Genomic DNA, 16,185 nt, shown 5'->3' on the forward strand with positions numbered 1-16,185 from the left:
CGAATAACTAGTTGTGTGAACAGGCTAGAACTAGTTGTGTGAACAGGCTAGAACTAGTTGTGTGAACAGACTAGAACTAGTTGTGTGAAGAACTAGTTGTGTGAACAGGCTAGAACTAGTTGTGTGAACAGGCTAGCTGTGTGACCAAGCTGACAGCAGATATGACCAAGCTAATAGCCATGGGACCAAGCTAACAGCCAGATGACCAAGCTAACAGCCAGATGACCAAGCCAACAGCCATGTGACCAAGCTAACAGCCGTATGATCAAGCTAACAGCCGTATGACCAAGCTAACAGCCATGTGACCAAGCTGACAGCCATGTGACCAAGCTAACAGCCGTATGACCAAGCTAACAACCGTATGACCAAGCTAACAGCCATGTGACCAAGCTGACAGCCAGAGCCATGTGACCAAGCTAACAGCCATATGACCAAGCTGACAGCCATGTGACCAAGCTAACAGCCGTATGACCAAGCTAACAGCCGTATGACCAAGCTGACAGCCATGTGACCAAGTGAACAGCCGTATGACCAAGCTAACAGCCATATGACCAAGCTAACAGCCGTATGACCAAGCTAACAGCCATATGACCAAGCTATCAGCCATGTGACCAAGCTAACAGCCAGATGACCAAGCTAACAGTGATGTGACCAAGCTAACAGCCATGTGACCAAGCTAACAGCCAGATGACCAAGCTGACAGCCAGATGACCAAGCGAACAGCCAGATGACCAAGCTAACAGCCAGATGACCAAGCTAACAGCCAGATGACCAAGCTAACAGCTGTATGACCAAGCTAACAGCCATGTGACCAAGCTGACAGCCATGTGACCAAGCTAACAGCCATGTGACCAAACTAACAGCCAGCCATGTGACCAAGCTGACAGCCATATGACCAAGCTAACAGCCATGTGACCAAACTAACAGCCATGTGACCAAGCTAACAGCCGTATGACCAAGCTAACAGCCGTATGACCAAGCTAACAGCCGTATGACCAAGCTAACAGCCGTATGACCAAGCTGACAGCCATGTGACCAAGCTGACAGCCATGTGACAAAGCTAACAGCCGTGTGACCAAGCTAACAGCCGTGTGACCAAGCTAACAGCCAGATGACCAAGCTAACAGCTGTATGACCAAGCTAACAGCCGTATGACCAAGCTGACAGCCATGTGACCAAGCTGACAGCCATGTGACCAAGCTGACAGCCATGTGACCAAGCTAACAGCCATGTGACCAAGCTAACAGCCATGTGACCAAGCTAACAGCCATGTGACCAAGTTAACAGCCAGGTGACCAAGTTGACAGCCAAGTGACCAAGCTAACAGCCATGTAACCAAGCTAACAGCCAGGTGACCAAGCTAACAGCCATGTGACCAAGTTAACAGCCATGTGACCAAGTTAACAGCCATGTGACCAAGCTGACAGCCATGTGACCAAGCTAACAGCCATACCAAGCTAACAGCTGTATGACCAAGCTAACAGCCATACCAAGTTAACAGCCATGTGACCAAGCTAACAGCCATACCAAGAAAAAAAGTAAGTTAAGTAAGTTAAGTACAATGAATGAATGAATGAATGTTTCGATGGATATTAAATTACGTGAAATTAATGTCATGTCCAGTGCCGGGGATCATCCCTATGTTCCCCGGGTCCTATGTTCCCCGGGTTCTATGTTCCCCGCTTTGATTGATTAATAGATTGAAAATTGAACACATTTTTATTATTTTATTAATTATTAATGGCCGCCTTGTTTCGAACGGTTAAGCTTAGGCCCTCGTTCGAACTGGTTAAGGTTAGAGTTTGGAATCAGGGCTGGTGGTCTAAAATTTTCAATCTATCAATCAATCAAAGCGGGGAACATAGAACCCGGGGAACATAGGACCCGGGGAACATAGACATGCTCCCCAGTGCCGTAGGTTGCCAATGTTTATAGGGTGCTCCATTCCCATTGTCTTTCCAATTGCAAAGGTTTGGAGGAGGTGGATGTATCCACTGTATCCCACTGCTATACAAATGCATATGAGGCTACAGTATGTTGTGTTTGGGCCATTGGCTCTGGTATTGTCATCGGCGTTGGGTCCGTTTAATTTGCAAATTGATCTGGGGGGCGGGCAGATAGCCGGCAAACACACTTACTACGCAGAAATGAGTCAAATGAGTCCCCTTCGCTTACAATGTGGTGACATGGGAGATGTCAAACGTGGTGTTAAGCTCTGATTCGACCCCGAATGGCTAGTGTGAAAGCCCCCTCAGACTCAGCATGGAGTATTGCACATTGTACAGAGTGGATCTAGGTTAGCTATATACACTGTATTTCTACATGGGGTTAACTTATGATGTATATTATACAAGGGGGGGGGGCTGTACATACATGCATTGATATTATCGATAGAATAAGAAGAATAAGAAGAACATTATATGTTCCAAAAGATAAGACCTTAATCTTTATAATCTATTGTATTATCTACTATACTTTTTATTATTCTATTTTATATTTCAATAACCCTGCCGGTAACCCCCCCGACCCCCCCCCTGTGCTGCTATGACCCCAGAATTTCCCTGTGGGGGATTAATGATCCATCTTATCTTATCTTATCTTAGCTCAATGGAAGTCCCCTATCACTGTCCTGCCCTCCTCCACCCCCCCCCACCCCCACCTCCAGCTCACTCATGTGAGAACTTATAATGGCCTGTAATGGTCGTTTCACAGCCATTTTGAAAGCATTCTAAGCGGAGTGGGCAGGCAGAGTGTGTGCGTGTGTGTGACCATGAGACAGTGAGAGAACGACATAAAGAGAGAGAGAGACGGGAGGAGTTAGATCGCTAGGGTCCAGGTAAGTGATTGACAGGTTATAATCCACTCATTAGCTGGTTATTTGCTTGGGAGGAGGTCGGGAAACAGCAATAGTCAGGCTACCAACCAACCAACCCCCACACACACACAGACACGCACACACACTCACACACACACACACACACACACACACACACACACACACACACACACACACACACACACACATACACACAAACACACACACACACACTCACATCCGCAGCCTCCAGGTGCTTTATGTCTCACCTGTAGGAGGGAGGGGCCTCAGGTGACAGACTCAAACCCCCCGAGGCAAACCGAAAGGCATGGCATGAATGTAATAATGAAGACTAATGACTGAATGATCAGTGTTTTGTTTGTACAGTGAATGTCAACGAAACTGTGATGTAAATTAACGGGTGAACTAATTAACGAATGAAATAATAAGCCTGTGAATGGTTGTCGGTCCAATGAATGAATGAATGTTTCAATGGATACTAAACTACTCGAATGAAGCCTGCGATGTGACTCTGTGTCTCTCCAGCCTCCTCCTCGACTGAAGCATTGGGACGAAGCATGACATACATTCTGTTTGAAAGTATGGATTTATAATAGTACACACAGGAGAGTACTGGGCCTGTAACGGGGTCCATAATTATATTTATCACCAATCGTTCTAATTATTTCTTAAATATATGAGGAATATATATATCTAAACAATGCAACATATATTGAAATATATCTATGTAAAATATATTGTTTTCACGTATTTTTTCCGTATATGTACATACAGTTTATTATCCGTATGTGTATCGGGGTTCTTCATTTGACGTCAAAGCAAATGAGAGCAAAGGTCACTTTAAAAAACATAAATGTATGTTTTTGTATAGTATAGTGAGTATAGTATAGTTACATATAGCATAACTGTATATTGTATAGCATATTATATAGTATTGTATATATAGGACTCATTACCTTTCATTCGTAAGCTTTGTAGCATTGTATAGTATTTTATCTTAGTACCTTTTATCATGTCTATCTATTATCTATTCTATTTTATTCTATTATTATTTGTATTATTTTGCACAATCGGGGCGGGCATGGCCACCTTCATTTATCTACATGTCTCGTGTATGTATGTATGTATGTGACTAATATTAATAAACCTCTTGAATCTTGAATCTTGAAGTATCTAAAAACAACACAACCCGCGTTAGTAACGTTGAATACTTTTTCGCCTGCATTTCCAATATGTAGGTCAGGAGGAGAGGAGGCAGAGTGACCTCGTTGGCCCGGAGGCTGCCCCTTCGAGACGCTAGGGGAAACCCAGTCTGGTCTGCGAGTAGCATGACACGGCTCCGGACGGCGTGGCCCTTTAAACCGCTCTCCAGCTCACACACAGCTTCCTTCCCTACCATTACCGTAACGCTGGGAGAACAGGCCCACACTAAAAGTCACATGCTCCCAACTCTCTTTGTTCCCTGAAGAAATCAGTGTTATATTATGAGAACTGTGGGGCCTGGCTCGCGGACAAAGAGGAAACAAATGTATGAAGGAGAGCTTCCCTCCTGAGGCACGTTAAAATGATCCAGTAGTGGATTCATTTAAATTTCTCCTGCATTTTCATGGCCTCGTGTACAGAATGTACCTGTTTTGTGTCGTGTTTTATTGTCATTTGTAAACAAGTGTTATTCAATCTTGCAGAAATGTTTTTTTTTTAAAACAGCTAATGATTATATGCAGTTTATTTGTAAATAGACCATTTCCCCGCTGTGACCACATGCAGGTTGTTATAACAAGTGAATGAAACATTGTGTTTATTTTGTGCCTTGTGTTATTTCTAATGCGGACGACTGTTTCGACTGCAGAAAGTTTAATATCTAGTGGAAGCAAATTAACATGGTTGTGCATTATCTCTGGGGGGGGGGGGGGGGGGGGATATAAATCATAACACCTCAGGCTTAATTCATAAAACGGAGAGAAATTAAGCAAATAGAAACGACTGTAACCAAGTGATTGTAATCATCCATGCATGTCCCTGTTTGATTGATTGATTGAAAAGTTTATTAACAGATTGCAGAATGGGTACAGTACAGTACAGCTCAGGATGCAGACCAGAGAAAGACTTTCGTCTTGTTTACATCAGGGTCCCCCATTTTCAATTCATCATAACATATATGACATACATAACATACAGATAGACAGTACTGCTACATCTATACATTTATGACATATCAGATTTGCAAATACAGTACTGTTTGTGATACAAAAGTGTCCAGAAAAGGAGTGTATATACATTTGTGGCATCCATGCATGAATACATATCGACCCGATATACAAATTGAGTTATTATCAAACCGTCTGGGGTTATTATCAAGCAGATTCGATAGTGAAATCTGATGCTAGGTGCAGGTCCCTGTGTGACAACAGAGCAGAGAGGGGGGGGGGGGGGGGGGGAGGCTACAACAAGCGTTACGGTAACTCTCCTCAATAGCCTAGAGAGGAATCCTAGGAATGTGAAAAGCTCCAATTCATATTGAAACTAGATTAAAATGCAACAACTCACAGCGTCTCTGTTCTAACTTCGTTGGCAAAAGGATAACGTTAGGTGATAACAGACTTTTACCAGCCGGCCCGGCTCTGGGATATTTCAAATCAACTTCTGTATTGTTGTCTCTTAAGTTTTTGCCTGTGGGTCTGAGACATTGCTTCTGGGGGACTCAGTTGTATGTCTTTTCTTTTGGACACTCATCTTATACTGTGTAGTTCTAGACTGTTGTGGACAAGAACAGGCCCTGGTGTGTGAGGACTCGGAGTGAAGTACAATAGGGGATATAAGTGTAATTGTGTATATATGACTCCTTTGGGACGGATTATGCTACACCGTAGGTCTCTGATATAGGGTTATCAATAACTTTATGAACTTTCCCAGTGCACTCAACTTTTTCCCCACACATGAAAAGTTTCGCCGACATCTGCCTAGTAACAGCAATTCCTCCTATTGGTTCAACTCCAGTCTCCTCCCGCTTGCTTGTGTGTGCGTGTGTGTGTGTGCGTGCGCTTGTGTTTGCGTCTGTGTGTGTGTGTGTGTGCGTGTGTGTGTGTGAGAGAGTGGGGAATTGGGTCTAGTCTTTTAACATTAGTAACTATAGTCTACAGCACTTCATTGTCTACTTTTTTTTTCTTTTGAAGTCACATTTGGTCTTTCTGGGTTATAGGCTATATGCTGCAAAGTTTGCAGCACTCTGGAGTCTGACATTTATGTCAATTCGTGAAATGTCACGAAGGCCCCAAAAATGCAAATTTAAACAATACTGTAATGACTAATGTCTGTTTATTTCAACTGAAAGCAACTTTCCCTTGAGACGCTATAGCCTTATGTGGTCTATAGTCCTAATGCAATCTTCACAGTATGCATGTGTAAACATAATGATAGTAGTAGTAGTAGGCCTATATAATGTTCATATATCCACCAGGTTATGGGTTATTGCTTTTCTGAAATGCTGAAACACGTTGTCATTTTTTGGGGGATTGGAATATACACCAGCATTGTGTAAAAGAGTGATCTATTGTCCCATGTGCTTACCTCATGTTCAGCACGGCATGCATGCAGCCGGGTGAGGGAGGGAGCTAGCTCGGCTATAGTCTCATGCTGGAGACTGGAGACACAGGGACAAGTTCCCTGCCTACACACTGCCCCCTAGTAGCCACAGCCCGTCAGGCCAACCACACTCTCTCCGGCTGGAAACTAGACCACCATTCAGGAACCGCGAGCGACGCGGAGCCTGGGCCGTCGGCCAGCCAGGGCCCCCATATCGGCGTCCTCTCTCCCCCCTCCTCACATCACATCCCCCGCCAGCCACCCCCTCGATACCCCCCTCCTCCCCCGGCCGTCCGCCACCCGGAATTCAGGGACCTCCCATTTCCATACCTATAGGAGCAATATAGCAAGCGGTAGAGAGAGAGAGAGAGAGAGAGGAGGACTGGGGAGGGAGAGGGGAGAGGAGGGGGTGTTGGGGGGGGGGCTTTTAGAGTTTATCCTCCTCTCTCTCTATAGACTCTCCTTCCTCGCGGGCTCCCTCACAGACTGCCTGTTGCTTTGATCTCAACCCCTCTCCCCCCCCCCTCCCCCCTGACGTCACCGCCCCCCCCCCCGCCCCCCACTCCTCTGAACGGGAGGTTTTGTCCTGCAGGGAGACTCGCTGCGGCTCTCAGAGGCTCACAGCGCCGGAGGAGGAACAAGCAGCAAGAAGCAGCATCCACCCACTGACTGCAGAGACACCGAGAGAGAGAGAAGCAACAAGTTATATCGGCCTGTATAACACCTCTCCTCCAGCCTCAAGTCACTTCTTATCAAGTCCCCCCTGAGTGAAATAAACTGCACAGAAAAACAAGATATTATTACTATGGAACACCAACTGCTGTGCTGCGAGGTGGACACCATCAGGAGGGCTTACCAGGACGTCAACTTGCTCAACGACCGCGTTTTACAGACTATGCTGAAGGCAGAGGAAAGCTACCTGCCGTCTCCAAACTACTTCAAGTGTGTTCAGAAAGAAATTGTGCCCAAGATGAGGAAAATAGTCTCAACGTGGATGTTGGAGGTTTGTTTTATATGTTTTTTTTCTTCCCCTCTTCTCTCTTATTTCCTCTGTGGCCTTTATTGCGGCGCGTCCCCGCAGGTTGTGCTGTCGGTGTGTCCGAGACATCTGGCCCTGGTGCTGCACTTTGGACCCCACATGCATTGAATTACGAATAAAGTCTCGTTCTGACTTGTTTTTGGGGTTAATATCTTTATAATTACACAGTGGCATTGCATTGCATGTTACATAAACGTTGTGGGAAGCATGTCCTCTTGTGTGTGCTGGGTGGTCCGTCCTTAAGCAGATATTAGCTATTGGGCTATAGGCTATAATATTGTGTGTCCACGCAACAATTGAAACATTGTAATAATTGGTCACTCCCTGTGTTTGCCAGAAACGTATGCAATGTATTTTACACGAAAAAAATATTCCAAATTAACAGCAATGTACACGTATGCAGTCCGGCTCGTGCCAGAACGCGCCATCTTTGTTGTCGCATGCGAGGGATTTTAATATCATTAAAAATCCCTAATAATGCCAGGAATGACAATAACCCAGTCTACTTACCAACAAATGTATCTATATCATAGACCCGGTGTATATTCTCACTTACAGCTTGTTCCAGTTGTATGAACTTGTAAAGTTTTGTTTTGGTTTATACGAATCGTTGTGTCCGTGAAGGTCGCTGTGAAAACAAGCTCTTATTCCCCAAATGCGACGAGGTCAGCGCGATCTAAACAGTCGGGTTCGGTCCCGCACCTATTTGTCGACATTTACATCCACTTTTTAATCTAATCCGTGGCGCGGTTCCATTTTTTATTAATTTCTGAAGTGGTGCGTCAGAGAGCCGAATGGAAAAGTCGCGCGGTCCACGTGAAAGACCACCGTCGGGTAAATTAAATTGTTTTAATGTTTCCCGTGCGACAATTCGACACATCGACATCCCATCCGATAAAGCATAGAATGGGGATCATTTACATGCGATTTTCGCGTGCCGGGATAATTTTTAAATATTTATTATTATTTTTTGAAAAGATGACGAAGTTGCAAATGGGAGTGCGAAACTTGCATCGACGCCACCTTTGTGTCTCAGCAAGAACCGACTAGGAAACAAATGTCCCGACTGTTTTGATTACTGCGATATTTAGAAAAATATCTAAACCTCGGACTTGAATGTTTTCTGCACATCTAGTATAATTTGATGTCTCTGTTTATGCTCATAGCGCCATGCAGCCGACAGTATGACGTTCTAATCATCTCTAGATCACCGCGGAACGTGCGTTTCCTTTATCAACGTCGCACTTTTTTTTCGTTTCCACGTATTATCGACGAGAACCCGCGGTGGATCATGCCAACAGGTGCACGCATGGAATAAACATGCATGTGGAATTGGGGACATTATATTTCTCATTGACAGGAAGAGACGTCTCTTAATAATTGCTCGCTTCCCCACTCTTGCCATGCAGGTCTGCGAGGAGCAGAAATGCGAGGAGGAGGTTTTTCCGCTGGCTATGAACTACTTGGACAGATTTTTATCCGTGGAGGCGACCAGGAAAACGAGACTACAGCTCCTGGGGGCGACGTGTATGTTCCTCGCCTCCAAGATGAAGGAGACCGTCCCCTTAACGGCGGAGAAACTCTGTATCTACACTGACAACTCGGTGCGACCAGGCGAACTATTGGTAATTGAAGCCTTGTCAGTCCCGCACACACTACTGATGTAGAACATGGAGGTTACATAATAGCCTATTGTGTGTATGATGAACACATGGGCAAACGTGCTGCACTGCCAGGGCCATGGTGGTGGCCCATGAGCAATACAATGCAATCCAAAGTGTTTGGCTTTTTATGCAGCAGGCTACTTTTTATCAATGGCACTATGTCAAAAACACTTTGGTCATGATATGTGTGGACCATTAGGAAGTGGTAGAGAGAGAGAGAAAAACCCCTCAAAATCTGCCCTCCGGTTAGTCAGTAGCTTCTGAATGGCTGCCTGTTGCTTTCCCAGGCAGACATGGAGGCCTCTCTCTTTTCATGAATGGTCTCAGTGAAGCTCTCATGACCACGCCGTAGAACAGATAGATTGCAGTGACACCTAGTGGCCGGAAAACAAAATGCAGAGCTTGTGTGTGTGTGTGTGTTCAGGTGTGTATGTCCTCAAGTGTGTGTGTGTGTGTGCTTTGCTTATACACAGTACATTTCGCAGAGTTCGCAGAGTAGATTTTACTCAAACTGAGTACATTATTTGACTCAAAATATACTCAGTTTGGGTCAAATTTACTCTGCGAAATGTACTGTGTATGTTCAAATGCGCATATGACTGTGTGTGAGAGAGAGAGAGAGAGTGCAGTCAACTCTGTGTCGTGCGTCCACTCCTCCGCTCCTCCTCAGTCTCTGAGCCGACCCCTCTGGTTTCCTCTGTGTAGCACATGGAGCTCCTGGTGCTTAACAAGCTGAAGTGGGACCTGGCGTCGGTCACGCCTCACGACTTCATAGAGCACTTCTTGTCCAAGCTGAACATCCACTCCAGCACCCGGCAGATCCTCAGGAAGCACGCCCAGACCTTCGTGGCCCTCTGCGCTACAGGTACGGTCCTCTCCTCCTCCGTTCACACACACACACACACACACACTACACACCACACACACACACACACTTTCTAGAATCGCCATCATCAACATCATCATCATCAACCTTTTATTTATTCTCAAATACAATTGCAGTCACCCTCGTTTTTCAATGTCGTCTTTACAGACATTTCAATGCACACATTTCTACAATATAACAATAATAAATATATGAATAACCAACTAGTACTCTTCACACATGGACCGCCGAATTCAGAGATTCTAGATGTATTGTCACGTGTTAAACAGAGACCGTTTGCTGTACAATGAAAATCTTAAGTTTGCTATATAGTCCGCCCTTCACACAAAATCACACAGATCACACGATGCTTAATTAAAAATGAACAAACTTTAAATGACAAGCGAATCAGAAATCGGAATCAGAAAGGTCTTTATTGCCAAGTAGTTTTAAACATACAAGGAATTTGATTTGGTAGTTTTTTTTCTTTGTGCGACATTAACGGACAGACAATTACGGGTAGAATATAATAAAAGGCAGACATTCTTTCGTTAATGGAATATAAACTCAATTATAAATAAAAGCACAATATAATATAATTATAGAATAAAATAGGCCAGGGCTGTATAATTGTAAATAAAGGGCGCAGAGCGTTGTGACGTATAGCCCCTCTCTATAAAGCTGGTTATCATTTATTATTCATCGTTGATAAGGGATGGGTTTCCTGTTTTTCCGTAAACGTGGAGATTTGCTGTTTATGAATTATTTCTCAGCCTGCTGGGTTTTGGTCTTTTTGTCGGTCAAGGAGCTTTTCCGTATGTGGGGGGGGTTGTTTGTGCTGCTGCCACCCTTTCATCTTCATGCACGTCAAACCCCTCACCCGTATGAAATACATCATGATGGATGATTCGTGGAATATGACTGGTTAAGGAAACACTTGGAATGAGGGGCGCCCCCCCCCCCCCCCCCCCCACATTTCTTTAAGGACTTCTTTTTATTTTAGAATATTATCTTATATTTTAAATTCTTATATTCATCTTTTCATCCCATCCCATACTGTATGGTCTAATGATGACGAGGTCCAATGTGAGGTGTTGTTGGGCGTCATCCTCTCACAGCCTCTATCTATGGGAGGGACTGAGGCACCCACTCATCCCTCCCACCCAGTCACCCACCCCTCAGCATCATCCTCATTAGGTCCGCCCCCGCCCCCGACCTCCTAGACATCGCAGGGATGGGATTCTGTTAGCTATGGCGTCTGACCCGTCGCAACCCACGCTATTCCCCTTCGAGTGCGTTGACCCGCTCACGCGTCTCTGTTTTAGATAAGATAAGATATTCCTTCATTGATCCCCTAGAGTGGAAATCCAGGCATCATAGCAGCAGGGGAGGGGAGGTACAGGTATGGGCAGGGTAATAGTAGAAGACATAAATACAGGCAATACAATTATAGTACAGTAGAAAATATGGGTGTAAACTATATAATTAACTCTGAATATATGCATATGAGCAAGTAGGCAGTGTGATCAAAGGTGCAGATGAGGGTCTGTGCCCCATCAGTTCTATTATACATTACAATAAATATTGTTACAATAAACACTAGAAACTAAATACTTACTTAAGTAAAGTAAACAGTGAGTATACACAGGTGCAGTGTACATAAGGTACTACTTAACCCTTTCACTACCACACTACCAAATGGTTAACCCTTTCACTGCGACAGTACCGAAGGTTAACCATTTCACTGCCACACGACAGAAGGTTAACCCTTTACTATCACACTACAGACGGTTAACATTTCACTACCACACTGCAGAAGGTTAACCCTTTCACTGCCACACCACAGAAGGTTAACCTTTCACTACACACTACAGAAGGTTAACCCTTTCACTACCACACTACAGAAGGTTAACCCTTTCACTGCCACACCACAGAAGGTTAACCTTTCACTACACACTACAGAAGGTTAACCCTTTCACTACCACAGTACAGAAGGTTAACCCTTTACTATCACACTACAGACGGTTAACCCTTGCACTACCATACTACAGAAGGTTAACCCTTTCACGGCCACACTACAGACGGTTAACCCTTTCACTGCCACACTACATACTGTTAACCCTTTACTATCACACTACAGACTGTTAACATTTCACTACCACACTGCAAAGGGTTAACCCTTTCAAAGGTTAACCCTTTCACTACCACACTACAGAAGGTTAACCATTTCACTACCACACTACAGAAGGTTAACCGTTTCACTACCACACTACAGAAGGTTAACCCTTTCACTACCATACCACAGAAGGTTAACCTTTCACTACCACACTACAGAAGGTTAACCTGTTCACTACCACAATACAGAAGGTTAACCCTTTACTATCACACTGCAGACGGTTAACCCTTTCACTACCACACTACAGAAGGTTAACCCTTTCACTGCCACACTACAGACAGTTAACCCTTTCACTGCCACACTACAGAAGGTTAACCCTTTCACTACCACACCACAGAAGGTTAACCTTTCACTACACACTACAGAAGGTGAACCCTTTCACTACCACACTACATAAGGTTAACCCTTTCACTGCCACACTACAGACGGTTAACCCTTTCACTGCCACACTACAGACGGTTAACCCTTTCACTGCCACACTACAGACGGTTAACCCTTTCACTGCCACACTACAGACGGTTAACCCTTGCACTACCATACTACAGAAGGTTAACCCTTTCACGGCCACACTACAGACGGTTAACCCTTTCACTGCCACACTACATACTGTTAACCCTTTACTATCACACTACAGACTGTTAACATTTCACTACCACACTGCAAAGGGTTAACCCTTTCAAAGGTTAACCCTTTCACTACCACACTACAGAAGGTTAACCATTTCACTACCACACTACAGAAGGTTAACCGTTTCACTACCACACTACAGAAGGTTAACCCTTTCACTACCATACCACAGAAGGTTAACCTTTCACTACCACACTACAGAAGGTTAACCTGTTCACTACCACAATACAGAAGGTTAACCCTTTACTATCACACTGCAGACGGTTAACCCTTTCACTACCACACTACAGAAGGTTAACCCTTTCACTGCCACACTACAGACAGTTAACCCTTTCACTGCCACACTACAGAAGGTTAACCCTTTCACTACCACACCACAGAAGGTTAACCTTTCACTACACACTACAGAAGGTGAACCCTTTCACTACCACACTACATAAGGTTAACCCTTTCACTGCCACACTACAGACGGTTAACCCTTTCACTGCCACACTACAGACGGTTAACCCTTTCACTGCCACACTACAGACGGTTAACCCTTTCACTGCCACACTACAGACGGTTAACCCTTTCACTACCACACTACAGAAGGTTAACCCTTTACTATCAATTTAATCTAAAGGGATCGCTGTAGTTTCTCTCCGTGGCTGACCGTGTGTTTAACCTTTGACCTCCGCAGACGTGAACTTCATCGCCAGCCCCCCCTCCATGGTGGCGGCGGGCAGCGTGGGGGCCGCGGTGCAGGGCCTGTACCTCAAGAACCAGGACAGCTCCCTCTCCTCCCACAACCTCACCAACTTCCTCTCACAGGTCATCCGGAGCGACCCGGTACGTCAGGCCACGCTCTCTCTCTCCTGCACACACACACACACACACACACACACACACACACACACACACACACACACACATAATACTATAATATAACATATCAGAAAGAATGTGTCCTGCCAAACACTTCCACATATGGAAATGTGGCATGTGACATTATTTTATTATCCTATATGATTTCTTACTTATTTTATCAAATATTTTTCAATCAAGCGAGAAGGCAATTCTCAAATGCACATGCAGACACACACACAATACTATAATATAACATATCGTCGCTGGCGGAAGAAAACCTTGTAACTCCATTTTTTTTATTTTTTTATAAATCAACTCGGTAGATCATCCTCCATATGTGTGTGTGGTTTTACAAAGTTTAAACCGATCATCTGTCTAAACCTCGTAAGTCTATTCGCCCCTCATCTCCTGAAAAGTTGGGTTTTTGGAGTTACGAGGTTTTCTTCCGCCAGCGACGATATTAGAAAGAATGTGTCCTGCCAAACACTACCATATATGGAAACGTGACATGTGACATAATTTTTTTATCCTATATATGATTTCTTACTTATATCAAAAATTGTATCAAGCGAGAAGGCAATCCCACCAGTTCTCCAGTAGACCACTAGACCAGGGGTTCTCAAACTTTTTCATACTGTGACCCCATTTAATTTAGGATGTTTTTGGGGGGGACCCCACACTTAATATATCGCGTAATTTCAAACGTGGAATTAAGGAATATCAAAATAAAAGCACACGTTGTTGAACTTGATCATGCATTATTTATTAGAACATGTAATTACAGCACTATGTTATCAATACACGTTTATAAAACAAGGCATATTTAGCCAAAATATGTTGCCGGAACATAACAATTGTTTTATTATTATTATTATTTTTGTTATATATATATATTTTTTTTACTTTCCAATGCTACCCCAATTTGGGTCGCGACCCGTAGTTTGAGAACCACTGCACTAGATGGTTGCCCCCTGCCGTTGTACTGACTCCCCCCCCCCCCCCCCCCCCCACCAGGACTGTCTGAGGTCCTGTCAGGAGCAGATCGAGTCCCTCCTGGAGTCCAGCCTCCGCCAGGCGCAGCAGCACAGCGTCGCCGCGGAAACCAAACGTGTGGAGGAGGACGTGGACCTGGACCTGTCGTGCACGCCCACCGACGTCCGGGACATCAACATCTGATTGGCCAGCGGTGTCGTCACGCAAATCACATCCAATCAAACACCTGCAGACTTCACCTGTGTGACCAGAAGGGGCGAGAGAGAGAGAGAGAGAGAACGGGAAGCCCCTCTGGGGGCTGAGAGAGGCAGCGGCGGCAGCCAGGGCGGGGGAGGAGGGCGGAGTCTCGCCTCTCGTACTCGCCCCGTTTCGCGACGCCCCGCCCCCAATTATACTCCAGCCTCTCGCTCGATTGGTCGGCGGGCCCCGCCGTCACGGCCCGCCCCTCCCCCCCCCCCCCCCCCCCCCACCCCCCACCCTGTCACTCACGCACACCTGTCCGCTCTCTGGTCGCCACGGCGACGACAGACGGGTCAGAGCGGTCCGCTCTTATCGAGAACCCCGCCCCCCCCCCCCCCCCCCCCCCAACACACGTCATGGTCCACGTTTCCCGTCTTGACAAGGGGGCACAAAAGAAACAGACTCTGCAGACATGTATTATAAAGAAAAGACAGGAAAAAAAACTGTCCGATGATGATGGGCTTGAGTGAAAAAGCCGCATGAAAATAGACGATGTCCTTCTTTCTCCCCATTATATTAATAAACTAGGAATCTTTAAATTACCACAGACTCGATTTGACCTACTAAAAAACATCCAAAAGTATCGAGTAGGTCCTTGTAGTCTGTCTCTAGCTTTTTACCTGAAGTCATTTTAAAGAGAAGAGGCCTCTCTTTGTGTTTAAATTTCTTTTCTCTTAGTAACCAGAATGTTTAGTTTACGGTCCCCGAGAAATGCATCTGACCTTTTTGCAGTGTAGGCATTCATGTATCCCTGCTTGCTTGTGTGTTTAGTCACTTTATGATATCTTTTTTTTAGTCCTATAATGAAATCCCCCCCCCCCCCACCTCTCTAGATATGCCTCTTCTCTTTAAAGCTGGGGTTTGTAAACCAACAGTGTATTTTGTGTGAAATGCTCTGTTCTTATTGTCACGGCGGCTGTGGATTGCTAACGTTTAGGTTTGAACAACTTGAAATTACTCATAGCTACGTGTAATAACTATCGCTTGACTTACAAACCATTAATTATTTGTTCGTTGGCTTTGTTTGTCCGTTGGTGTGCTTTGTACATTCAGCTAGCTATGTTCCGATAAAGCTTAAATCAACACAAACACAGGCCTGACAGAGCAATCCACAGTCTGATGATATCTTTCTATTTTTTTTGTTTGATGAATTTATATCTTACTTTCTAATACCATTCCAATTTTGTTTCCTAAAAAAAAAAGATAAAAAGAAAAGCACTTTTGGTCGGCTCTGCTGACTCATATAAAAGAATCACATCGATAAACAAAGTTTGTAAAACAACAAAAGAATGGAATGGGTTTGAGCAGGTGTCCCTT

At 44.8% G+C, this 16,185-nt stretch overlaps 1 protein-coding gene across 1 annotated transcript; it reads left to right on the forward strand.

Annotated features, from left to right (window-relative positions):
- The first annotated feature begins 7,048 nt into the window (after positions 1-7,048).
- ccnd1 (cyclin D1) lies at positions 7,049-15,197 on the forward strand. The gene is made up of 5 exons (XM_084330246.1): positions 7,049-7,421; positions 8,867-9,082; positions 9,827-9,986; positions 13,469-13,617; positions 14,650-15,197. The coding sequence occupies exons 1-5, from the start codon at positions 7,224-7,226 to the stop codon at positions 14,809-14,811; spliced, it is 885 nt and encodes a 294-aa protein (XP_084186372.1). The 5' UTR covers positions 7,049-7,223; the 3' UTR covers positions 14,812-15,197.
- Positions 15,198-16,185: the final 988 nt, after the last annotated feature.

Source organism: Notolepis coatsorum (genome assembly GCF_963971535.1).
Source record: "Notolepis coatsorum genome assembly, chromosome: 15".
NCBI lineage: Eukaryota > Metazoa > Chordata > Actinopteri > Aulopiformes > Paralepididae > Notolepis > Notolepis coatsorum.

Coding starts and splice junctions, on each gene's coding strand:
- ccnd1 (XM_084330246.1), top strand. CDS start 7,224: ATGGAACACCAACTGCTGTGCTGCGAGGTGGACACCATCAGGAGGGCT. Junction 9,987..13,468: donor CGTGGCCCTCTGCGCTACAG/GTACGGTCCTCT, acceptor TGACCTCCGCAG/ACGTGAACTTCATCGCCAGC. Junction 13,618..14,649: donor AGGTCATCCGGAGCGACCCG/GTACGTCAGGCC, acceptor CCCCCCCACCAG/GACTGTCTGAGGTCCTGTCA.